Source organism: Lithobates pipiens, unplaced genomic scaffold, assembly GCF_037356315.1.
Source record: "Lithobates pipiens isolate NorthernLeopardFrog02 unplaced genomic scaffold, aLitPip1_a1.2 Scaffold_16, whole genome shotgun sequence".
NCBI lineage: Eukaryota > Metazoa > Chordata > Amphibia > Anura > Ranidae > Lithobates > Lithobates pipiens.
In genome coordinates this window covers 324,452,616-324,476,568 of record NW_027507748.1, presented here as the reverse complement: position 1 = coordinate 324,476,568, position 23,953 = coordinate 324,452,616, and the positions used below count along the sequence as shown (strand labels likewise).

General features: G+C 43.0%; 1 protein-coding gene across 2 annotated transcripts; it reads right to left on the bottom strand.

Moving 5' to 3' along the window:
- Nucleotides 1-253: 253 nt before the first annotated feature.
- LOC143982751 (zinc finger protein 706-like) lies at nucleotides 254-23,953 on the bottom strand. Of its 2 annotated transcripts, none has more exons than XM_077481734.1 (4): nucleotides 23,699-23,953; nucleotides 19,627-19,768; nucleotides 5,823-5,928; nucleotides 254-914 (listed from the first exon to the last, which is right to left on the bottom strand). In XM_077481734.1, the coding sequence occupies exons 2-3, from the start codon at nucleotides 19,756-19,758 to the stop codon at nucleotides 5,833-5,835; spliced, it is 228 nt and encodes a 75-aa protein (XP_077337860.1). In that variant the 5' UTR covers nucleotides 19,759-19,768; nucleotides 23,699-23,953; the 3' UTR covers nucleotides 254-914; nucleotides 5,823-5,832. The 2 variants fall into 2 exon arrangements, with proteins under 2 accessions (XP_077337860.1, XP_077337859.1); XM_077481733.1 differs by having other exon boundaries at nucleotides 23,703-23,866.

Genomic DNA, 23,953 nt, shown 5'->3' with positions numbered 1-23,953 from the left:
AAAGAAGGAAAGAAAGAAGAAAAAAAAAAAAAGACCCAGAAACAATTCTGAGGAATCAGAAATCAAAACAACTTTCCTTTATAAAATATCACGAATCAATACTTGGCTTAAATATATTTACATTGAGAGGATCTGTGCAGAAGGGGAAAAATAAAAAAAAATAAAAAAAAACCAACAACCCACACACCAAAATACTGACTGCCTCTAAAAAAAGGATGAAAACCCATCCTTGGAGTAAAAAGTTAATAAAAAAAAAAAAAAAAGTTGTTTTTATTTCGTATATTGTGGTTTTCATCATATTTTTGAATGGTGAGAAAAAGCCTATGTGCAAGGTTTTGGCACTGGTTAAAAGGAAACAGCCATGTTTCATTATGGGTTCCAGGGTGCTTGGTAAACATGAGACAAATATATATAAAAAATAAAATAAAAATAATACCACAGGATAAACATGGTGATCTCTGGTGGAATGCAGTAAACAAAGTAATATTGATAAACTTAATTACTTTAACATAACATCTTTCTGCTATTGAAACATTAAAAAAAAAAAAAATACACTGGCAGTAGGTAACTATGGTGCTTTGGGATAAAGTACCAAAAAGAAAAATATGTTTCCAAGATGAATGTTTTTTATAACGTTTAAAAGGATGTAATATGTGGTCACGTTTTCGTCACTCAGCTCAGAAATGAGCCGAAACATAGGGTACTTCTCCACCCCAAAAAAAAAAAAAATTTCAGAAAAAAGGAAAAATAAAAAACCATGAATAGTTATTAGCTGCTGAAGGATCAGAGTCTGGAAATTTATATCACTCATCTCTGATTTAAAATTACATAAGGTGTGCTCAGATCTGAAGGAGTCTTTTAGAGATGCCCAAAACATTGAATTCAGTGCATTCATCAGTTAGAGGAGGACATATCTGAAAGACAAAAAAAAAAAAAGTGATCATAAAATCACCCAAACAAAATACTGAAATATCACATGTACTCTAATTATTCAGATTTAATATTGCCTGAAGAAGTGAACGTTGCCTCATGAAACGTGTTGAGGTGTATAACGCTGCTTGATCATCTCTGCTTTCATCTTTAAAAGGGGTTGTAAACCTTTACAGTTTTTCACATTAATGCAGTCTATGCATTAAGGTGAAAAAACATTTTTAATGCAGCAGTGCCCCCTGAGCCCCAAAATGTGTGCGACGGGAACAAGAACACCAGCTTTGGCCACTGTCTTGTGTCCCGATTGGATAGATTGATAGCAGCGCAAACACTGGCTCTCGCTGCTGTCAATCAAACCCAATGATGTGGGCACCGGGGACGAATCCAGCATTCGTGTCTATGGACGCAAATGCTGGACTCGGGCGTGCACCCGCAAGGTAACCCCCTTGGGAAAGTGCTTCTCCTAGGGGGATTATCTGACGTGGGGAAGGAGCCACGAGAGCCGCCGAGGGACCCCAAAAGATGAGGTTCAGGGACTGTGCAAAACAGGCTGCACAGTGGAGGCAAGTAGGTTATTTTAAACAGAAAAAATAAATAAAACACACACAACACACGCAAACACTGAATCCTTACAATTACTTTAATGTTGTTCAACAGCAGTCAATTTCAACTGCTGGTTCATGCACCATTGATATATTTAAATTGTTTGTATTTTCTTACTAATATTTATATATTGAACAAAATTTAGATGAAATTTTACATTATATGTGAAATACAAGGCGCACATTCCTAAAAGTCCCATGGGCAGTTTCCTTTTCTTGTGTGAATCGGTTTACGCTTTGTCATTATGAGGTACTATAGTGTAGATTAAAGCGGAATTCCACCCAAAGGACTCCTGATATGCCACATTTGGCATGTCATTTTTTTTGGGGGGGGGGGGGGTACCCAAATTTGACAGTTACCCAGCTCCCACTTCCGCTCGGGCTACCCCTCCCTCACTGCAATCTTCTGGGGCACATCACAGGTCCCAGAAAACTGCCCGACCATTAACCACTTGCTTACTGGGCACGTAAACCCCCCTCCTGCCCAGACCAATTTTCAGCTTTCAGCGCTGATGCACTTTGAATGACAATTGCGCGGCCATACAACACTGCACCCAAATGAAATTTTTATCATTTTTTTCCCACAAATAGAGCTTTCTTCTGGTGGTATTTAATTACAGTTGGGAGTTTTATTTTTTACTAAACAAAAAAAGATGCAAAATAAAAAATCATGTTTAATAGTTTGTTATAAAATCTTGCAAACAGGTAATTTTCCTCCTTCATTGAAATGCGCTGATGAGGCGGCACTGGTGGGTGACACTAATAGGCACAGATAAGGTTGCACCGATAGGCACAGATAAGGCAGTACTGATGGGCACAGATAAGGCAGCACTGATGGGTGACACGGATAGGTGGCACTAATGGGTACCACTGATAGATGGGACTGATAGGTGGCACTGATAGGCACTGGTAGATGACACTGATGGGCACGGATATGTGGCACTGAGGTGCAGCAATGTTGTTGAGGCAGATTGTGGGCACTGATAGGTGGCACTGATGTATGGCACTGCTGGGTGGCATTATGGGCACTGATGGGTGGCACTGCTGGGTAGCGCTTTTTTAATTCTCTGGGGGTTATTGGCAGGGGGCAGGTGGGCACTGATACACTGGCTGTGATCGGGACTAATGTCCCGATCATGGCCGCCGGTGATCGGCTATTTTTAGCCGATTACCAGCTCTGTTTTGTCACATGATCAGCTGTCATTGGCTGACAGCTGATCACGTGGTAAGGGGGTCGGGATCGACCCCTTGCTCGGATCGGTGATCAGGCGAGTCTCATTGACTCGCCGATCACAGAGCGCGCCGGCCGCTCGTGCACGGGACGACATTAATAGACATAGTCCCGGCAAAGGAGGTCCGCGCTGTAGCCGTCATTCGGCTATAGCGCGGATCTCAAGAGGTTAAGGATACGCAGTGTGAATCCACAAGAGCCCACACTAGTGATGCCAGTGCTGCAGGGAGGTGGGGGAGAGAACTGAGGCATCAGTATCGCAGGATCGTGGGACAGGTGTGTGGGTGTATCAGAAAAGTCAGCAGTTGACAGTGAAGGAGATCTGAAGACTTTATGAATGCACTGTATATTTTTTTATTGCATCACAAACAGTAGCAAAACTCCAACAGGGGTGCCAAACCTTCCATACAGCATCCACAACTTTTTGGGGACCAGCGACATTACTACATTGATCAGTGCTATAAACATGCACTGATCAATGCAAAATAACACTAGGGGGTGATCAAGGGGTTAAGTGTGTTCTAACTGTAGTGGGGGATGGGCTCACTGGGACATGGCAGATCACTGGGAACAAAAGAGCTCCGACTTGTCATTAGGCCTGATGAAGTCACGAGGTGTGCGCCGTGACGCAATGAGTAGGACGCAAAACCAGAAGTAAACCTCACATACTGGAAGTCGTTACGACTGACCGGAAGTGGATGCCGTGGACCGGAAGTAACGTTAGAAGTGGCGTGGAACGCCGTTACACTCTGAGTCTGGCCTACTTTTAGCTACTGACATGTAAGCAGACATTTTTATTTAATAAAGTGCAAATTATTTGGGTAATGCACTATCGGGGCCCCATTTATTTTACATGTGAATACCATTATGGAGTTTGAGTGACCATTCGTTTCCCAACTTAACCTGTAGTGCTGGATTGACCTACAATCACGAACGTGGGGGATAAGATTTCTATATGCCTTTTACAAACCCATAAAGGTAAGGGCGCTGAGAGCACTTTATAGGATTCACAAAGTACTTTAATCACAGGAATTGGGAGTGAATGGACACAGCTTTTTGGACATTTTGTTGCACTTTATTTGTATTTTGAACAGCTGGCAGCACTTTATTATTTCCGCAGGGAGTGCACTTTAAGAACACTCTATATCACTGGACTATGTTGAATGCATCACAGTGTCATCACCAGGAGTGCACTTTATACAAACACATATTGTGTTTGATTATTATATGCACTGTTAATGCACTTTATTAGCCTCTATTATTATTTTCAGTAATTTAAGCCATTTGGTGGTCATTGGACCACGCAGGTTATGCGCCAAGTCATATACATTTGGATGTATTCAGCTTTTTGTCATTAGGCAGAATGGGAAAGCGCTGTTATTTTTATTTTAACATAGGCAGTTCTCTGTACACAGCAATCGTGGGTTGCTGGTGGACAGTCCGCGGGACCTGCGGCACGATCCTGCTATCCTCCTTGCACGGACCGACATACAGGTGCGTGGGTTTACGCAGGAGAGCCAACCTGCTGCAGTAAATACATTAGCAGGTCGGCAAGTAGTTAAAAGACAAGTTCACCTTTCATAACATGTTATAAATGCGTCGGGGCATCGCCCCTGCCCCCAAATCTCCACTGTGACAGCAGATCAGGGATCTTCTCCCTGTGTCTGCTGCCACAATTTAAAAAAAAATAAAAATAAAAAAAAAAACGACATGGCCATGCTGGGTTCTGCCCAAACAGCTGTGTCACTCATTCACAGTCCTCTGTAAAATGGAAAACTACAAGGTCTGGCAGCCTTTATGGCTGTCAGCGCTGTGAGCCATGTGGTAGTTCATTAAGCCTGTCAGAATGTATCAGCTTTCTTGTAAGAGGAAGCTGATACACTGACAGATCTGGATTTGACGTGCATGGCATCAGTGAACAGCTGAGCGCTAGTGCAATGCTTTACAAGCACAAAAAAAAAAAAAAAAAAAATGTATCAATAAATGCGCACCTTTTTACCTGCAAAAAATAAAAAAATAAAAAGTACAAAGTACTTAGTAGTTGAAGTACATTTGTGCTCATAAGTTTACACACCCTGGGATGTGTGAGCTACAAAAGGCACAGGACACAGGAAATTTGGTCAAAATGAATGCAGTGTGTTATCAAAAGATACTGGAGGAACATTTGCATTCATCAGCCAGGAAGCTGCGCATGGGACGTACTTGGACATTCCAACATGACAATGATCCAAAAACACAAGGCCAAGTCAACCTGTCATTGGCTACAGCAGAATAAAGTGAAGATTCTGGAGTGGCAATCTCAGTCTCCTGACCTCAATATATTCGAGACACTCTGGGGAGATCTTTAAAATGTGTAAGACAGCCCAATTATAGGAACTGGAGGCTTTTTGTTAAGAGGAATGGGCAGATTTACCATCTGACAAGATAAAGAGCCTCATCCACAAATACCACAAAAGACTTCAAGCTGTCATTGATGTTAAAGAGGGCAATACACGGTATTAATAACTGGGGTATGTAAACTTTTGCTCATTTAGGTAGTTTCTGTTGTGATTTTTTTTAAGTGGGTAAACACAGTTCAATGATAATAAATGGCTTCAGCCAAACACTAACCATGAAAGTAAAGTGTGTGTTATAATTCATATTCTCTGAAAAATGGCCAAGAAATCATAAATTTGCCAGGGTATGTAAACTTATGAGCATAACTGTACTTAACTAAACGGGGGATCTACACAAGCAACTTCCATTCATGACTGAGGCCCCGTCTATAAATGTAGTTATAATTGGCTGGAACAGCACAGATTTTGTAAGAGATTTGAGCTTACAGTTATAGGTACAGGATAGTGAGGCAGTGTGTGGGTTTTCCCCATTAGAAAAATGTTATGCACACATCTACCAGATAACATTTTCATTATTTATCTGAATAGTCCTTCACATGATTGTTGGCAAAATGTATTTTTAGTGCAGCCTGCTATACACAACATAATTAAAAGAAAACAGACCAGAAAAGGATTACCAAACATAAAAAATATTGACAACATAATAATAGGTATATTACTAACCTTAAAACAGTTATGCTTGCACATCAACTAGTTCTGGAGGCATTGGGGACTTGGGATGTTTGCTTTCAAAGTGCTGCTTGAACGTTTTAGGGTCTGGCATCTGTGTCTAAATTTGAATCAAAGTACAAAAAGGAAAACCATTAGAAAGAAAGGATAGCACAAATACAACAATCCAAAAGTTCCCTCTTTCTATCCTATTGACTTCTTTTAAATTCCTGCTGCCAACAGAAAGCCCTTGTTCTTCCTTCTGAAAGAGGCAAGTCAGCTAGAGTTGACAGAATCCCCAGATTATGAGCAAGCTGTCCACAGAGGTTTCCAGTGATCACAAAATTCACAATGATATCAGACAGATATTCATATCAAATACTGCTCACAATCGTTAATTGGTTGATAACCATTTCATCGAGTTGAACTACACAGATATAATAAGCTGGAATTCTAACTTCATTCAGATGGGTAAAAAAAAAAAAAAAAAAAAAAAAAAACACCACATAGGGCTGGCCATACATGGTTCGAATCTTGGCCAGTTCAACAGCAATTGGGCAGGTCGAATGTACAAAGTTGATCAAGTGATCAACTTGGGTATAACCAGCCTGCCCGAGTCCCTTACGACTATGGCTTGCGGCTATCACCATTATGACTTCCCCTCCACCTGCTGGGAGAAGACAATGCTGACAGGGAAATCCCACCTGCAGGAGGGATAGCACTGTCTGTTGATGGGGGAATTGTGCAGATTTCGGGTTGTAGGAAAGAAATTTGCACCATGTATGGCCTGCCTAAGACAGACATCTGTCATTGTGACACGCAATAAATTAGAAGAAAAGGCAACATTCAAAACAAAATGGTACCTCTAGAACTGCTTATTTAATCTATGTTGTTACTTCCATAACGGGTCAATTTTGGCATTTCTTCTACATGTAAAAATCCTAATTTTTTTTGCTAGAAAATTACTCAGAACCCCCAAACATTTTTTAAGCAGAGGTCCCTGGGGAAAAAAAAAAAAAAAAAAAAAGCGGGTGTTGCAATTTTTTTGTAAAATAAAGGAGTAGAAGCTTTAAAAATTGCATACACTCATGGAACGGCACCAAATTACGGTACTTAATCTCCATAGGCGAAGCTTGAAAACGTTTTCCAGGCTAACGCTAAATTATTGCTCTCGCTATAACATTTGCGGCAACACCTCACGCGTGGTGCAAACAGTTTACATATACGGGAGCGGCCTACGTATGCATTCTGTACACAAGCTACAGGTGGAAAGTAATGCACTGCAGCTGCTGGCTTTTAACAATAAGACACTTACCTATCCTGGAGTCCCGCAATGTTGGCACCGTAGCCGTTTCCATCATCTGTCGGGTGCTGCCGTGTAGCCCTACAGCTTCACGCCGGGAACCCTACTGCGCATGTGTGAAGCCCGGCTCCTCTCCTACTGGTCTGGCGTCAGGGAGAGGAGGAGGGAGCCCCGCAGTGATATCAGGGGCCACAGCCAGGACTCCCGTAGCTGCAGGCAGGGGTTGACAAATTTGCTTTAAATTTAGGAGCCAGTTAAAAAAATTAGGAGTCCGTTTTTTTTTTTGTTTTTTTTTAGAGTGGTATGGATTGTCAGCTCCCGGGGTAAGACCACTCATTTGAACCCCCTATCCCTAACTCACAATGGAGCACCCAGTCGATAACTCCAATGAAACGCTGTTACATCAAGGTTATGGGCTGACCAGAAAGAGTAAGGCTGGCAACAGATGGAACTGGCTGGCACTGGCAGGTGACACTGGTTTGGAACTGGCAGGTGACACTGGCAGGCACGTGGAACTGCCAGATGGCATTGGCAGGTGACACTGGCTGGCACTGGCAGGTGACACTGGCTGGCACTGGCAGGTGACACTGGTTTGGAACTGGCAGGTGACACTGGTTTGGAACTGGCAGGTGACACTGGTTTGGAACTGGCAGGGGGCCCTGGTTGGCGGTGGCACTAGTTGTCACTGGCAGATGGCACTGGTTGGTGTTGGCAGGTGGCACTGATTGGCAGTGGCACTGGTTGGCACTGGCTGGCACGTGGAACTGCCAGATGGCGTTGGCAGGTGACACTGGTTTGGAACTGGCAGGTGACACTGGTTTGGAACTGGCAGGTGACACTGCCAGATGGCATTGGCAGGTGACACTGGTTGTGACACTGGCACATGGCACTGGTTGTGACACTGGCACCGATTTGGAAGTGGCAGGTGGCTCTGGTTGGCGGTGGCACTAGTTGTCACTGGTTGGTGTTGGCAGGTGGGACTGATTGACGGTGACACTCGGCACTGGCAGGTGGCACAGATTGGTAGTGGCAGGTGGCACTGATTGGCGGTTGCAGGTGGTATTGATTGGCGGTGGGGTTTGTCAAGCCCTGGCTGCAGGTATCATCCAAATATCTCCAATTCAAGTCCAGGATATCATATGATGTCCTACAGGCAGGAAGTGGTTAATCACATGTAAATACCTCTTAGTATGTGCATTTCTCTATGGTCACAGACTAACCCTCTGCGCCGGTCTTTTTTTAGTGAGTGGCAGGACAGAAGACACCCCAGACACAATACCGTGCATTGAAAAAGTATTCATACCCCTTGAAATTTTCCACATTTTTATTCATGTTACAACCAAAAACTTAGATGTATTTTATTGAGATTTTATGTGATAGACCAACACAAAGTGGCACATAATGGTGAAGTGGAAGGAAAATTATAAATGGCTTTCAATTTTTTTTTTTTACAAATATGTGAAAAGTGTGGCGTGCATTTGTATTCAATACTTTGTAGAACCACCTTTCACTGCAATTACAGCTGCAAGTATTTTTGGGGACGTCTCTACCAGCTTTGCACATCTAGAGTGACATTTTTGCCCATTCTTCTTTGCAAAATAGCTCAAGATTTGTCAGATTGGATGGAGAGCGTCTGTGTACAGCAATTTTCAAGTCTTTCCACAGATTCTCAATTAGATTTATGTCTGGACTTTGATTGGGACATTCTAACACATGGCTTCTCGCAAACTGGACATGCTTAGGGCTTTCTTTAATCTCAGAGTTACAACAATGGAAGCGCATACCTCTAGGGCAGTTTACAACAAAAGTTGTAAGAACACATTAGTTATTACACATTTAAATAAGAATACAAATCTCTAGTGAGAGTTGCCAGTAACAGTATTTCTAGGAATTGTCCAGGACAGCAACATGAGAGATAACTGTTTCCTGCAGATAAAGGAACCAAACAGAACAGTGAAAAATCATTCATAACCCCTCATCTTTCAAATAAGTTTAAAAAGGAGAAAATCTCCCTCAGTGCACAAGGGAAAAAAATATGAATAAGACACCTAAAGATATGATGGGAAGGAGCCTTGCTGTCCTGGAAGACGCCTAGAAATACAAGTAAAACTAAGTGGGGTTTTCCCCAATCATCTTCCAGGACAACAATATGCATTTTTCAGAAAGCAAATTCCCTGGAGAATAAAATGATGTGTTGCAATTTGTTATGTCACGATATTTGCAGTGTTTTACCAAATGCAAATTGCAAGAAAAAAAAAAAAACCAAAAACAAAACAAAAACACACTGTACTAAATGTTAGTTCACACAAAATATAAAAGATGATGTTACGCCGACTAAATAGGTACACAACATCTGAATTTAAGATTGCGTATGCCTGTGGAATGGCGACAAAATATGGTACCTAAAAATGGCCATAAGCAACGCTTTAAAAGCCTTTACAGGTTTCCAGTTTAGAGTTACACAGGAGGTCAGGCCTCTTCACTTTGTTTTACTTTATTGCTAGCTCAAAGGATGAACATGCCATGTTTTCTTTATGGAGGAATCTGGGGTCTATTAGACCCCAGATCTCTCCCTTGACTTTCAAAGCAGCCAGTCAAACCAAGATTGGTTTTGTCAGCCGCTTTACAAGCCAGTAATGACAAACAAAAAGGAAGTGACAAAATCTTGGTGGCTACTTCCAACAGGATAATGCACCATCACAAAGCATCTCACCACTGGTTTCTTGAACATGACAATGAGTTAACTGTACTTCGATGGCCTCCACAGTCACCAGATCTCAATCCAATAGAGCACCTTTGGGATGTGGCGGAACAAGATATTTGCATCATGAATATGCAGCTGACAAATCTACAGCAACTGCGTGATGCTATGTCAATATGGACCAAAATCTATAATAAATGTTTCCAACAACTTGTTGAATCTATGCCACAAAGAATTAAGGCAGTTCTGAAGGTAAAAGGGGGCCCAACTCGGTACTAGCAAGGTGTACCTAATGAAGTGGCCCACGAATGTACATACACATGTCGGATGGGAAGTGGTTAAAGTGGCTGTAAACCTTTACATATGCACAGTAAAATGATTAGCCTCAGGTGATACACTCCTACACAGTTGAGCCTGTTTGTCTTCAGCCACCTATTATGTACATCCATTTAAAGTACAGAATTTAGACAGCATTTCTGAGCTTCCAGAGGCAGGGATCTGATGTCACACTGCACAGCTCAAAGAGAGAAAAGTCATGTGTATACCGAGACCTGAGGGAAGGGTCATACCACCCTCTACACAACCTCATAGGGAAACATGCACAACTGAGACTGTCAATTACAAGCTGTGTACTGGAAGCCCCTTCCCATCTCAGTCGATTCTTTGAAGTCGGCACAACCTATCAAAAAAAGGAGTCTGCAGGCACAGATCACACTCTTTGGATCAAGGTAAGTACACATATAAAAGATATGCTTTGTTCATTTTTCATGTCAGAGGTTTTCAACCACTTTAATGAACAGTCCAGTAAGAGTTCAAAGGGTGATCTGGTTAGTCAATTAACCACTTTCAGACCGGACCATTTTGCTGGTAAATGACCAGAGGTCTTTTTACACTTTGGCACTGCGCTGCTTTAACTGGTAATTGCGCGGTCATGCAGTGTTGTACCCAAACAAAATTTGCGTCCTTTTCTTCCCACAAATAGAGCTTTCTTTTGATGGTATTTGATTGCCTCTGCGATTTTTATTTTTTGCGATATAAACGTAAAAAGACCGCAAATTTTGAAAAAAAAATGATATTTTCTACTTTTTGTTATTAGAAAAATCCAATAAACTCAATTTTAGTCATACATTTAGGCCAAAATGTATTCAGCCACATGTCTTTGGTAAAAAAAAAGTCAATAATTGTATATTTATTGGTTTGCGCAAAAGTTGTCACATCTACAAACTAAGGTACGTTTTCTGCAATTTACGCAGCTTTTAGTTTACGACTGCCTATCTCATTTCTTGAGGTGCTAAAATGGCAGGGCAGTACAAAACCCCCCCAAATGACCCCATTTTGGAAAGTAGACCCCCTAAGGAAATTGATAAGAGGCATGTTGAGCCCATTGAATATTTTATTTTTTTGCCTCAAGCGATTGAATAATGACAAAAAAAAAAAATTTTTTTTTTTTTTTTTACACAAAGTTGTCACTAAATGATATATTGCTCACACATGCTATGGGCGTATGTGAAATAACACCCCAAAATAAATTCTGCTGCTTCTCCTGAGTACGGGGATACCACATATGTGGGACTTTTTGGGAGCCTAGCCGCGTACGGGGCCCCGAAAACCAAGCACCGCCTTCAGGCTTTCTAAGGGCGTTACAGTTTTGAAGGCCATAAAATGCCAAGATGGCACAAACCCCCCCCAAATGACCCCATTTTGGAAAGTAGACACCCCTAAATTTAGGGGTACACTAGTGAGACTAGGTAATAAATGGCGGGTGCCCTGAAACTATAAAAAAATAACTAACCAACCAGCGTCACCTGTAACAGTTATATGGTGATCACTGGTGAAAGGGTTAACTAGGGGGCAATCAGGGGGCTTTATGCGGTAGTATATGGGGGTCCCTGGCGCTATAAAAAGCTGCGGCGAACCTAAATACCTACCTGCCTAACTAGCGTCACCTGTGACACTAATACAGCGATCAGAAAAACGATCGCTTATTAGGCTGGGTTCACACTGGAGCGATGCGGGAACGCCACGAATGCGCGGCGGGTTCCCGCATCGCATGCCTCCCGGCGGCAGTTCACACTGCCCTATGCGAACTGCTGGGAGTGTCAGTGAAATGTTACTGACACCCCCAGATCAGTTCGCATATCGCAGTGCGATCTGCAAACTCGGATCGCATGGTGTGAACACCCATGCGATCCGATTCTGCTGCGGGCCAAAAAAAGGGTCCCGTGCGAATTTGCGGCGGGTGCGGCGGGTGCGGCGAATGGCTGAACTCGAATCGCACAGAGATCGGATGTGATTTGCACTGCAGTGCGGTGCGAATCACATCCGTTCTCTTAAACCGCTGCAATGTGAACCCAGCCTTAGTGACACTGGCGACGGGGGGTGATCACGGGGTTAAACCTTTATTGGGGGGGTTAGGGGGGTACCTTAGAACTAAAGGGGGCTAACCCTAACTGCCCTAACAGTTATTAGTCACAAATGACACCCGCCGGGTGATCAGGGGGTTAAACCTTTATTAGGTAATAAATGGCGGGTGCCCTGAAACTATAAAAAATAACTAACCAACCAGCGTCACCTGTAACAGTTATATGGTGATCACTGGTGAAAGGGTTAACTAGGGGGCAATCAGGGGGCTTTATGCGGTAGTATATGGGGGTCCCTGGCGCTATAAAAAGCTGCGGCGAACCTAAATACCTACCTGCCTAACTAGCGTCACCTGTGACACTAATACGGCGATCAGAAAAATGATCGCTTATTAGGCTGGGTTCACACTGGAGCGATGCGGAAACGCCGCAAATCCGCGGCGGGTTCCCGCATCGCATGCCTCCCGGCGGCAGTTCACACTGCCCTATGCGAACTGCTGGGAGTGTCAGTGAAATGTTACTGACACCCCCAGATCAGTTCGCATATCGCAGTGCGATCTGCAAACTCGGATCGCATGGTGTGAACACCCATGCGATCCGATTCTGCTGTGGGCCAAAAAAAGGGTCCCGTGCGAATTTGCGGTGGGTGCGGCGGGTGTGGCGGGTGCGGCGGGTGCGGCGAATGGCTGAACTCGAATCGCACAGAGATCGGATGTGATTTGCACTGCAGTGCGGTGCGAATCACATTCGTTCTCATAAACCGCTGCAATGTGAACCCAGCCTTAGTGACACTGGCGACGGGGGGTGATCACGGGGTTAAACCTTTATTGGGGGGGTTAGGGGGGTACATTAGAACTAAAGGGGGCTAACTCTAACTGCCCTAACAGTTATTACAGTCACAAATGACACCAATGCAAAAAAAAAAAAAAAAAAAATGACATTGGTGTCACTGTGACTGGGGGGCAGGGGTAATTGGGGGGGTGATCGGGGGGTAAAGGGGGGGTGTGAGTGTGCCTGGCATGTTCTACTGTGTGTGTAGAGTGTTGGTGCAACTCACCGATCCGCTCTGCTCCGTGTCGGAACGAAAAATACCGACACGGAGGAGAGAATACATCACTTCCTCTCCTGTGTTTACATTACAGGAGAGGAAGTGATGTCACGGGGGATTCCTATTCGTCGGGAGCGATCGCGAGGGGGTGGCCATGAACGAATGGCCGTCCCCTCGTCCGGGATCGCTCCCGCACGAATACCGACCGCCGCAGGCACCGGGCGGGGGCCCGATCGGGCCCCCGACCCGCGGGAGGCAAGGGACGTACATGTACGCCAATATGCCTGCCCGTGCCATGCTATCGACGTACATCGTCGTGCGGCGGTCGGCAACTGGTTAAAGCGACACTAAACGAGGGCTTGCCAAATTTGCTTTGAATCTAGGAGCACGCTAAAAAGTTACTAAAACAGACATTTTTTGTTTGTTTTTTAAAGTGTATCTTTAACCACTTCGGCCCCGGACCGTTTTGCTGGTCAAAGACCAGACCACTTTTTGCGATTCGGCACTGCATCGCTTTAACTGACAATTGCGCAGTCATGCAACGTGGCTCCCTTTTTTTCCCATAAATAGAGCTTTCTTTTGGTGGTATTTGACCACCCCTGCGGTTTTTATTTTTTGCGCTATAAACAAAAATAGAGCGACAATTTTGAAAAAAAAAAAAAAAACGCATTATTTTTTACTTTTTGTTCTAATAAATATCCCCCAAAACTTTATAAAAAAAAAAAAAAAAAAATGTTTCCCCTCCGTTTAGGCCAATACATATTCTACATATTTTTAGTAAAAAAACAAAAAAACGCAATAAGCGATTGACTGGTTTGCGCAAAACTTATAGCGTTTACAAAATAGGGAACAGTTTTATGGCATTTTTATTAATTTTTATTTTTTTTTACTAGTAATGGCGGCGATGAGCGATTTTTATTGTGACTGCGACATGGCGGACACATCGGACATTTTTGACAAATTTTTGGGACCATTGTCATTTATACAGCAATCACTGCTATATAAATGCGCTGATTCCTGTGTAAATGACACTAGCAGGGAAGGGGTTAACCAGTGGGTGGCAGTGTAGGGGTTAAGTGTTCCTAGGGGTGTGTTACTAAATGTGGGGGGCTGAGCTTTCATTTAGTGAACACTGATCTCTGCTCCAATCACATGGAGCAGAGATCAGCGTCACTAGTTGCTAGGCAGAACGGGGAGATGGCGTTTACAACGGCATCTCTCCGATCAGCCGCCCCATGAGACGATCGCGGGTATGCCCACAGCGATCGAGTCCGCGGGACCCGCGACCGGACTCACGGGGGTCGCCGCTGGCGCACTCGCAGCAGATTTAAAAGGGACCTACAGGTACGTCCATTTGCCTGCCCGTGCCATTCTGCTGACGTTCATCGGCGTGCGCCGGTCAGGAACCGGTTAAATCGTACTTACCTAGGTGGATGCAGCATTGGTCTGATGCTGTATCTGTCCCCCACTGACTAAGACAGTGCTCTGTGAGCAGAGAGCTGGCGACTGGAGCACTGGGTTGTGGAGGACAGGAATGGTTGGTTCAGGTTTTCAGTGGCTCTGAGCCAAGTGTCAATCCAGGCTACTGGGTGGGACCCCACCATATGGTTGCAATCTTTCCCCAGCCTGGACTGGTTCTGTGACATTAGCCGACAGGAGGCTTCAGCCCACTGACAGCTGAAAGCGGGTCACAGGAGTGCAGAACGAACTGCACTCCTATGATCCACAGGAGATCCACATAGCCAAGCGAGCTTTGACTGTACTTCTCCTTTAACAAAGCTTACGGGTAGAACATGTAACATGTTCCTGGGGGTGAACTTATCCTTTAACCCAGGGGTGTCCAAACTTATTTCAAAGAAGGCCAGATTTGATGAAGCAAACATGCCTGAGGGCTGATCATTTTGCCTGACATTCTTTGAACCATTCAAATTCAGTCTAAAGCCCCATACACACTATTAGATTTTCTGATGATTTTTGTCTTCAGGATTTACCAAAACCATATAATATAAGGTTCAAACCTTAGGAGTTTAAATTTGCATGCAATCAGGCAGGCCCTTGCACTACATGGTTTTGGTAAATCTGAAGACAAAAACCATCAGAAAATCTGATAGCGTGTATGGTGCTTAAGCGTGTTCATCCAAGCACTTATACACTGCTTAACAAGAATTCTCTTGCCTTTGTAGCGGTGTGTAGTGAGAAGATGAGCTTGGGCGTGTTATTTGGATATACCGTATTTATCTGCATATAACACGCACCTTCACTTTAAGAGAAGTTTCAGGGAAAAAAAAAAAAAACCTTTTCAAATTTAAATAAAAACTAAAGCAAAAAGGACAGTGCCCATCAATGCAACCTAATCAGTGCCCATCTGTAGCCTCACATGTACCATGAAAGCAGCCTGATTGATGCCCTTTTGGAGCCTCGGGGAGGGGAGTGCGCTAAGCGCCAACAGATTACATACAGGAGATTCTCCTGTTTACTCAGTGGCATTTTTAATACAAAGTCTCACCTCCTATGATAAACAGAACAGTTGTCCAATGGCAGCCCAGGAGACAGGATTTACAGACGCCGCAAAGTAAACAGGAGCTAATCCTGTATGTAATCTGACAGCGTTCATCCCACCCCCTACGAGGCAGGGCTGATAAATAAAGTATAAATATAACCAGGGGAGCCACATTGAACCGGAACAAATTGTGGCCCACGGGCAAGACTTTGGACATGCCCGTTTTAACCCTTTCCCTGCCAGAGCCATTTTTTCCACACGTTTAAATTATTTTAAGCCTGACGATTACATAAAATATTATATATCATCTGAAAAACAGACACCCTAGAGAATAATCTAGTGAAAGGTCCAAATTTTTATGTCGCACAATATTACCGCAAATGTCTAGGGAACGCAAAATTTCTAGGGCCAAAACTACTAATCGATTATGAAATTAAATCGATTACTATTTTTATAATCGATCGACCACTAACATAATGGGGTTAAAAAAAAAAAAAAAAAACTAAAAGTATCCCTTTATAGTACAAAAAGAGCAAATCACTACTGTAAATATTACTTTCACTGTCCCATAGTAAAAAATTAACCCCTTACAGTAGCAATTTGCTCTTTTTGTACTAATTTTAGTTTTTTTTAACCCCATTATGTTATTAAAAAACTTCTCAGACCTGGGTCACACCTCAAAACCTGTGTTTTTTTGCAGAAACGCACTACAGTTCATTTACATGGTTTGTTATGGGACACGTTCACATCCATGATCTTTTCAGCTGCTGCGTATTTGGAAAAGACAAGGACTTTTTTTTTTTTTTTAACGCAAAAACTGTGCTATTTTGTTTTTTTGGTTCAATATACTTCAATGGAGAAGCTGCAGAAAAGCATGTAATAATGCTTTTTTGCTGCAATTTGTGTTTTTTAATCTGCCCATAAACAAATTGGCCAAAAAAAAAAAAAAAGTAAATCGCAGCAAAATTACTTTTATTTCTTTTTTTAAAAAAAAAAAAAGGTTATTAACCGATTAATCGAAACAATAAATCGCTGAACTAATCGATTATGAAAATAATAGTAAGTTGCAGCCCTAAAAATGTAGGTAAAAACAAAAAAATAAATTTTATAAAAAATAAATAAAACACACCACATTAAAGTTCATTTTAGGGCACACAAAAGCAGTACCTTAACCCTTTTTTGGTAAAATATATAAGGTGAGGATGCACAGAGTAAATAGATACCTAACCTGTCAAACCTTGAATTTGTGTGTGCCCCTGAAATGGCAGCAAACTTCAGTGCCCTATATTTTCCATAGGCGATGCTTTAAAAGCCCTATATAGACAATTAGTTTAGCGCTACAAAGAAGGTCTGGTGCTAAAAATATTGCTCTTATTCAGGCATGTGTGGCAATATGCAATGTGTATCTCAATCAACGTTTTCAGGCTTAGGCACCCTGACTCGCAATTTTTTGGGGGATGCCATTTTTTTTTTTTTACCCCATCACATAATGGACAAAAAAAATCCCCTATGTGATAGGTTCTCTTTAATCCATGGATCAGCCCAGGCATCAGGGCGCAATTTCTTGTCCCCATGGTGACCTAGGATTTGCTGAGCCCTGCACCAAACAATATTCTTCAAAAATAATCCACACACATCCACTACCTAATGGCCCTGTAATCCATTGTTTATGAAATTATTTCTGTGCGTTTCTGCCTGTAGCCTCCCCTGAGAGATCCTGAACCTCTCCTTTTCCTCCTCACTTCTTTGGAACAAGTAGTGCGCGTTAGTTTCAGTCCTGTAAACTGCTCTATACATGCTACAAATCCAATAGTGAATAGTCTAAGGTCAATCTTGAGAGTGAGCAGCTATGTTTTTGCATTCAGTGGGACCATGGAGAATGAATGTATCCACCCTCTAACAGGAAGTTGGATCACAGCAGCAAAAAAAAAACAAACAAAAAAAAAAACAAAAACAAAAAACAAACACCTGAATATAGAATGCATTAAGAGCAAGGTCTTGGTTTACGCTATCCTGAAAGGTGAAATTATTCTTTTAACAGGAGAAAAAAATATATATTAATCTGAAAAACCTTTTTCAAACAGTATTTGCTGCCCAGGATTCAGGCTGTCAACTGAAGGAATTCTTTACCTTTCCGTTCAATCTCAGTGTAAACAAGTCTACAACTGACATGCTGTATGAAAATGACCCACTTGCTGGCAGTCTGCAGAAAAATGTTTTGATGGAGCTCCTAGTTGACATGGCTTTCCAACAGAGGAAGGTCACCACAAGATTTGATTGTCCCATTATGGGGACTGTGGAGATGAAAAAATATAACCTTTATTTTTCTTCCCATAGTGGGCAAAAAGTCCCCTATGTCGCTATTTTTTTTGGGCGAGGGTTATCTTCAAATGTGACATCAGGGGTCTAAAAGACTCCAAAACGTCTCACCTGCATTCCAGAGACGCTAATGAACCTCAGATCACCCTTCTTTCCCCATCATACTGGCTGGTGCAATGTTACACGTTTTCTAGTAATTAGTGAGAAGGGGAGATCAGCAAACAAAGGTTCGCTGATCCTCCTTCCCCCTCTAAACACCTTCAGCCCCAGGTCCGCCGAGAAGCGATTGGATCCCAGGAAACAGGGCGGGTTTGAAGGGAACAGCAGTTACAGGGGTGTGTGGAAGTGGTCCCTGTGAATAAATGACAAGGCTGTGCGGGTAGAGCCCCAACAGCAGCTGCAGGGGAAAAGAACCCCTGCTCGCTGTCACCGCGTGGGGAGTGGATTGAGGGTAGCAACGGACACATTTGCACCATGTTACACCACAAATACAAGTGTAACATGGTGCAAAAGGAAAACAGTCTTTAAACCATCAGAGGAGGCATTTTCAGTAGCTTCCTCTTCCTGAGCAACCACTGTTCTAAAAGACTGGAGGGTAGATACCATCTCCATAGTATAAGCAAAATGTTTCATTAAAGGCCTCATGGCATCAGCTTTCGTACACAATTGTTAAAAAAGGGCTTAGTGCCAGATGCAGATATTTTCTCACTGCTTTACAACAGTGCTTTGTAAAGCAACTAGACCCCAATGCTGTTGCTGCAGGTGGGCTAGTACAAGTCGGAACTAAGGATTTTTCAGCCATGGGCCCCCTGTAACAAGAGAAGGCATATAGGTCTCCAACAAGGTGCACGGTGACAAGGCTCAAAAGGGGAGGGAAGGAGAATCCATTATAACCCAGCAGTCACCCCCTCCCCACCTTTACAGTGAATAACAGAGCAGGTACATACACAAAATGCCCAGAGGGAATGCTCACCCACTGGTTGTCTTTCCTTTGACCACAATTTTCAGTGGTGCTTTACCTTCCTCAGCCTCCCTTGGATCCATGGCCGGGATCAGTTGCAGCTCTCCATGCTGTGCCAAGCACGTGTTCCGTTGAGGCCAGAAATACCTCATCTGGGACTGAGTTACGACATGGGATCACAGAATTAGGTCAGATACTAACTTGGACCAAAAAATGCTCTGCAAGTCCCCTGGCCAGGAAAAAGAAAGAAAAAAAAAAAAAAAAAAAAAACACCCTAGGCCACAGCTCAGGACACCACACCTTGAACACTTGCATGTCCCCAGACTTGGGAGGAGGACTACAGGGCAACAACGCCTCAGGAGTTAACTTCAAAAAAAGAAGGGACATGAGCCTGAAAAAAAAGAAAAAAGGGAGGCTACCTTCAGGCTAGGCAGAAAGGCACTGCAGATCTACACCAATATAGGTTTGGCTGCTCCTGAACGTCAGGAAACTCCAGACTGAGGGACTATGGGGGTGGGGGGGGGGGGGGGTTCTTCACTATTGCGCTTGTGAATCCTGCAGAGGAAGGAACCAATCATTTCTTATGTTGCGGTACAGGAAGATGTTCAGGAGGGAAACAGACATTACCCTGCACACAGGACATGTGAAGACTAAAGCTGCCTTTGCGGCAGCTTTCTGATCAGACCCATGTTTCTTCTTCTCAGCTTGCTTCTTGGCATTCTTTTGTTGGGATTGTATCTTCTGTTGTCCCCTTGCCATCTTGTCAGCCCTGTAAATGCATAGTAAAACATTATTACTTACATAAGTAAAGCTTTCATTATAATTTGCTCTGAACTGTTGAAGTATTAACAGAGTTTATCAACCACTTGATTTGCAGGCCTTTTTTTTACCTTTACTTTTTAGAATTTACCCGATTGGTTTCGGGACAGAGAGAACTTCAATTTGGCTGTGTATCTCTTTCTACAGTTTTTATTGTGAGAAAAAAAAAAAAAAAAAAAAAAAAATGTACAAAGTGTGGAAAAATGCATTTTCCTATAGTTTTTTTCCCCAATAGAGCAATCACGTAACTTGAATACCCTATATATTTACTACAAGATATCAACAAAGTCTGCCTTTTAAAATATAACATCAGGGCGACTTATGTAATGTAGCAGAATAGTGACGCTCAAAATGATATGTATTTGTTCTACTTTAGGAGAGCTTTATTCATTTTTGGCTCTACATTGTGATGCATACAGTGTAAAGAAAAGAGGACTGCAAAAATCATTAGCATAACTTTAAAATAAGATTAACACAGGTTGACAAGGGCACAGTTGTTTTCCTCTCGCTATTTACAGGTTTTCGATTGCAAAAATTCTAACAAAACTCCTTGCAAAGTGAACCTTAACGCCATCCCTTCCATTAGGGTTGCGCCGATACCAAGTATTTGCCCAAGTATCGGTTCTCGTGCAAATGCTCCGTTACTTTCAGGCTCAGTTCTTTGAGCTGTCAGTGGGTCTCCCCAGGGTTAAATTAGTCTGGTAAATTGGAGCTGAAAAAAAAAAAGCCTGCAATGTTTATTGACAACATTGCGCAGCCATGAAACACTAAAATAAAAAGAAACATGGTTTCTTTTTGTATATTTCTGTTTCTTCATCTACGGATCAAAGGGATGAACAAATGTTCCACTGTTTAATACCTTAATTTACTCCAATCAGCCTTAACTCCCTGTTCTCCATTTAAATGATTTTCCTGCTTTTTTTCACATCTATTTTATAAACGATAAACAATTAAAACTTTTTTGTTTGCTTTGTTAATGAATATATTTACACATTAAAAAAAGCACAATCTTTATTTATTGTTTTTAATTTAGTATCTAAATAACTTTTCAATGCTTTGTAGCATTGCTGACAGCTGAAGTTAAAACAAAACAGTTGCGGTAGGTATCGGTAATTGGTATAGGCAAGTACTGGAAAAAAAAAAAAAAAAGGCAACGGTACTTGTACTCATTGTAAAAAATAAATACATTTAAAAAATGGTATCGTGAATCCCTACCTTCCATCTGATGTCATTGCTTGTATCTGGGGGATGGACTATTTTTATTTACACATATTGTTCCAAAACCAGGTGCAGGAATGCCTGCTCCCCTGATGTCTACTACACTAAGGGTCCTTTCACACGGGGCGGATCAGTTCTGATCCGCCCCGTGGATGTCCGTTTGCTCAGCGGGGATCACTCCGCCGATCCCCGCTGAGCAGGGAGATGACAGCTCCGTCTCTGCACACTGCGCAGGGACGGACCTGTCACAGCGCCGCTCTCCCCTATGGGAGATCGGATGACGACGGACCGCAGTGCCCGTCGTCACCCGATCCGATCCGCAGACGGATGGAAAAATAGCTTTTTCCTCCGTTACACTTTTTCGGATCGGAGCGGGTCGGATGTCAGCGGACATGTCACCGCTGACATCCGACGCTCCATAGACCTCTATGGAGCACCCGTTCAGGTCCGCCTAAAAAAAACTGACAGGCGGGCCTGAACGGGACGTCGGTGTGAAAGAGGCCTTAGGCCCCATACACACAATTAGATTTTCTGCAGATTTTTGTCTTCAAATTTAACAAAACCATATGATAGGAGGTCAAACCTTACGAGTTTACATTTGTATGCAATCAGGTCGGCCCTTGCACTACATGGTTTTGTTAAATCTGAAGAAAAAAAATCTGCAGATAATCTAATGGTGTGTATGAGGTCTAAAGGTGGCCATAGATGGATCAAAATTTGTCTGTTTCACCAGAGACCAGCTGAATTTCACTCCATGTGTGGCCACTGCAGTTAAACAGAAATGGATCTACCAATCCATTTTTGTTCAACTGCCCTGTTGAATATATAAAAAAAAAAAAAAACACTTGATCAGCGGCTGCAGTGCTGATCCGTGTATTTTGTCCGGAGTCTCTGCACCGTCAGAATACAATAGCACAATAGTTAGGATTCCCCCATCCACCTCAAATGTGTGGATGAGGGAATTTGTTAATTTTTTTTCTGCCAGTGGGCTGAATGATAAAACCACCATGTTAAAGCTTGAAGTTGCCTAGGGCTGGAACCAAGTAACCTCCAGTCAGTGGTCTAGGCATTCGACAAACCTGAAAATGTGCCCGATCTTCCAGATTCTGCCAACAAGCTTGCTCAGCAAAACTGCAAACAATTAATAAATGACCGATGGGAATATAAATTTAATATTATTGTTTTACTGTCACTCTGATGTACCAATAAACGACATTTCAAGGATTACAGTGTTGCCGGCTCTTCTTACTACAGTTGCGGCGGGAATATAAACCAGTGGTTTCCAACTTGAAAGGTATAGCTGGCCTCAGATGTGGACTCACCAATGGCCACATATAACATTTATCATATGTAATGCTACTGAAGTCTGACTAGAAGACAGACGGTTACAGGAGTGCCCAAAGAATGGACTAATGCAGTAGTAGATCATCTGCTGGGGATATGATACAAGAGACTGCTATTAAAGCTGATCCATAGGTTTCCTGTCACTTTAAATAGTTTGTGTGGACCAAGCTGCTCCAAAACAAACTATTTCCTTCACTAACTGCTGCACTGGCTCTAAGCACTGTATGAACTGTAAATAGCTTCAGCTCAATGCAAGAGACGGTGCCTGGTTCCGGTTGTGAGACAGTTTTCCCATATTACACCTGTAACAAAACCAGTCAGGCTGAGAGGCACTCAACCATTCAGAGGCAGCTTTGTATTCTGTGAATGAATACAAAGATTCATCTGATTAGCTGAGTCAGGAATTTTGACGTCATCAGCCTGCCTCAGCCAATCAGAGGAGGTTTTGTGTTCATTCACAGAATACAAAGCTGCCTCTGAATGGCGACGTTCCAGTTCAGCTGTGTGATGGCAAGAGTGTGCCTCAAAGCTGGAAACGGGGCACTGTGACACAGCAGTTAGTAAAGGATATAGTTCAGGGATATGCAATTAGCGGACCTCCAACTGTTGCAAAACTACGAAAAAACGATGAAGTCCCATCATGCCTCTGGCTGTCGGAGTCTTACTAAGCCTCATGGGACTTGTAGTTCCGCAACAGCTGGAGGTCCGTTAATTGCATATCCCTGATATAGTTAATTTGGACCAGCTTGGTCCAAAGAAACTATTTAAAGTGACCTGGAGATCAGTTTTAAAAGTCTCTTTACAAAAATCAATATATTTGGCTGCACTACAAACAGCTATAAGGGGTCCCTGGGCTGCAGTTTGTGACCCCTCTCTCAGCAAGTTACTCTGCTTCTACATAGGAAAACAATTTTCTTTCCTCTGCTTTGTAGATCCCATTTTAAAGGGATGTATGTAATCCAGAAAACATTGCTCCTCGGCTGTCATATGCTGATTAATGGCAATGGGATTTATTTCCATACTTCAGCCCAGAATAAAACTATTCATCCTGCTTTGTCCTATGAGACGTGTAATAAAGCGGTCACAGAGCTGCCTGGATTTCGTACTGGCCACCATTCTCTCGCACATACACATGTCTGGCCATAGAGGGGTACCGAGCAAAACACAATCATTTCCCCGGCCATATCATCATGGCAATGGTCCGAGGAGCCCCTACTGCCAACAGCAGCATCCATGAGCCCAGCTGCAATTTCCTCCATGTTGTCTGCCCAGCCTCTGGTGCTCCTCGCTACCAGCCCTCGTCTCGGTCGCCCCTTACCTACCTCTCTTCCTCCTCAAGACACCACCAAACCGCACCCAACTCCTCTCCTGTCACGACAGTTCAGTCACGCGGTGTCGCGACACACAGGCAGCCCTCACATCCGGGCTTTTCCGGCTTCTTCCAGTTTCGCCATTACGTCACTTCCTGGCTGGGTCGAGAAAGAGCGCTGCTAGGCAACAGTCACCATAGAGTAGATATGTGTAATAGAGTGAACGCTGGCTGTCCTCTGGAAAAGGCTCAGAGGGGGACATT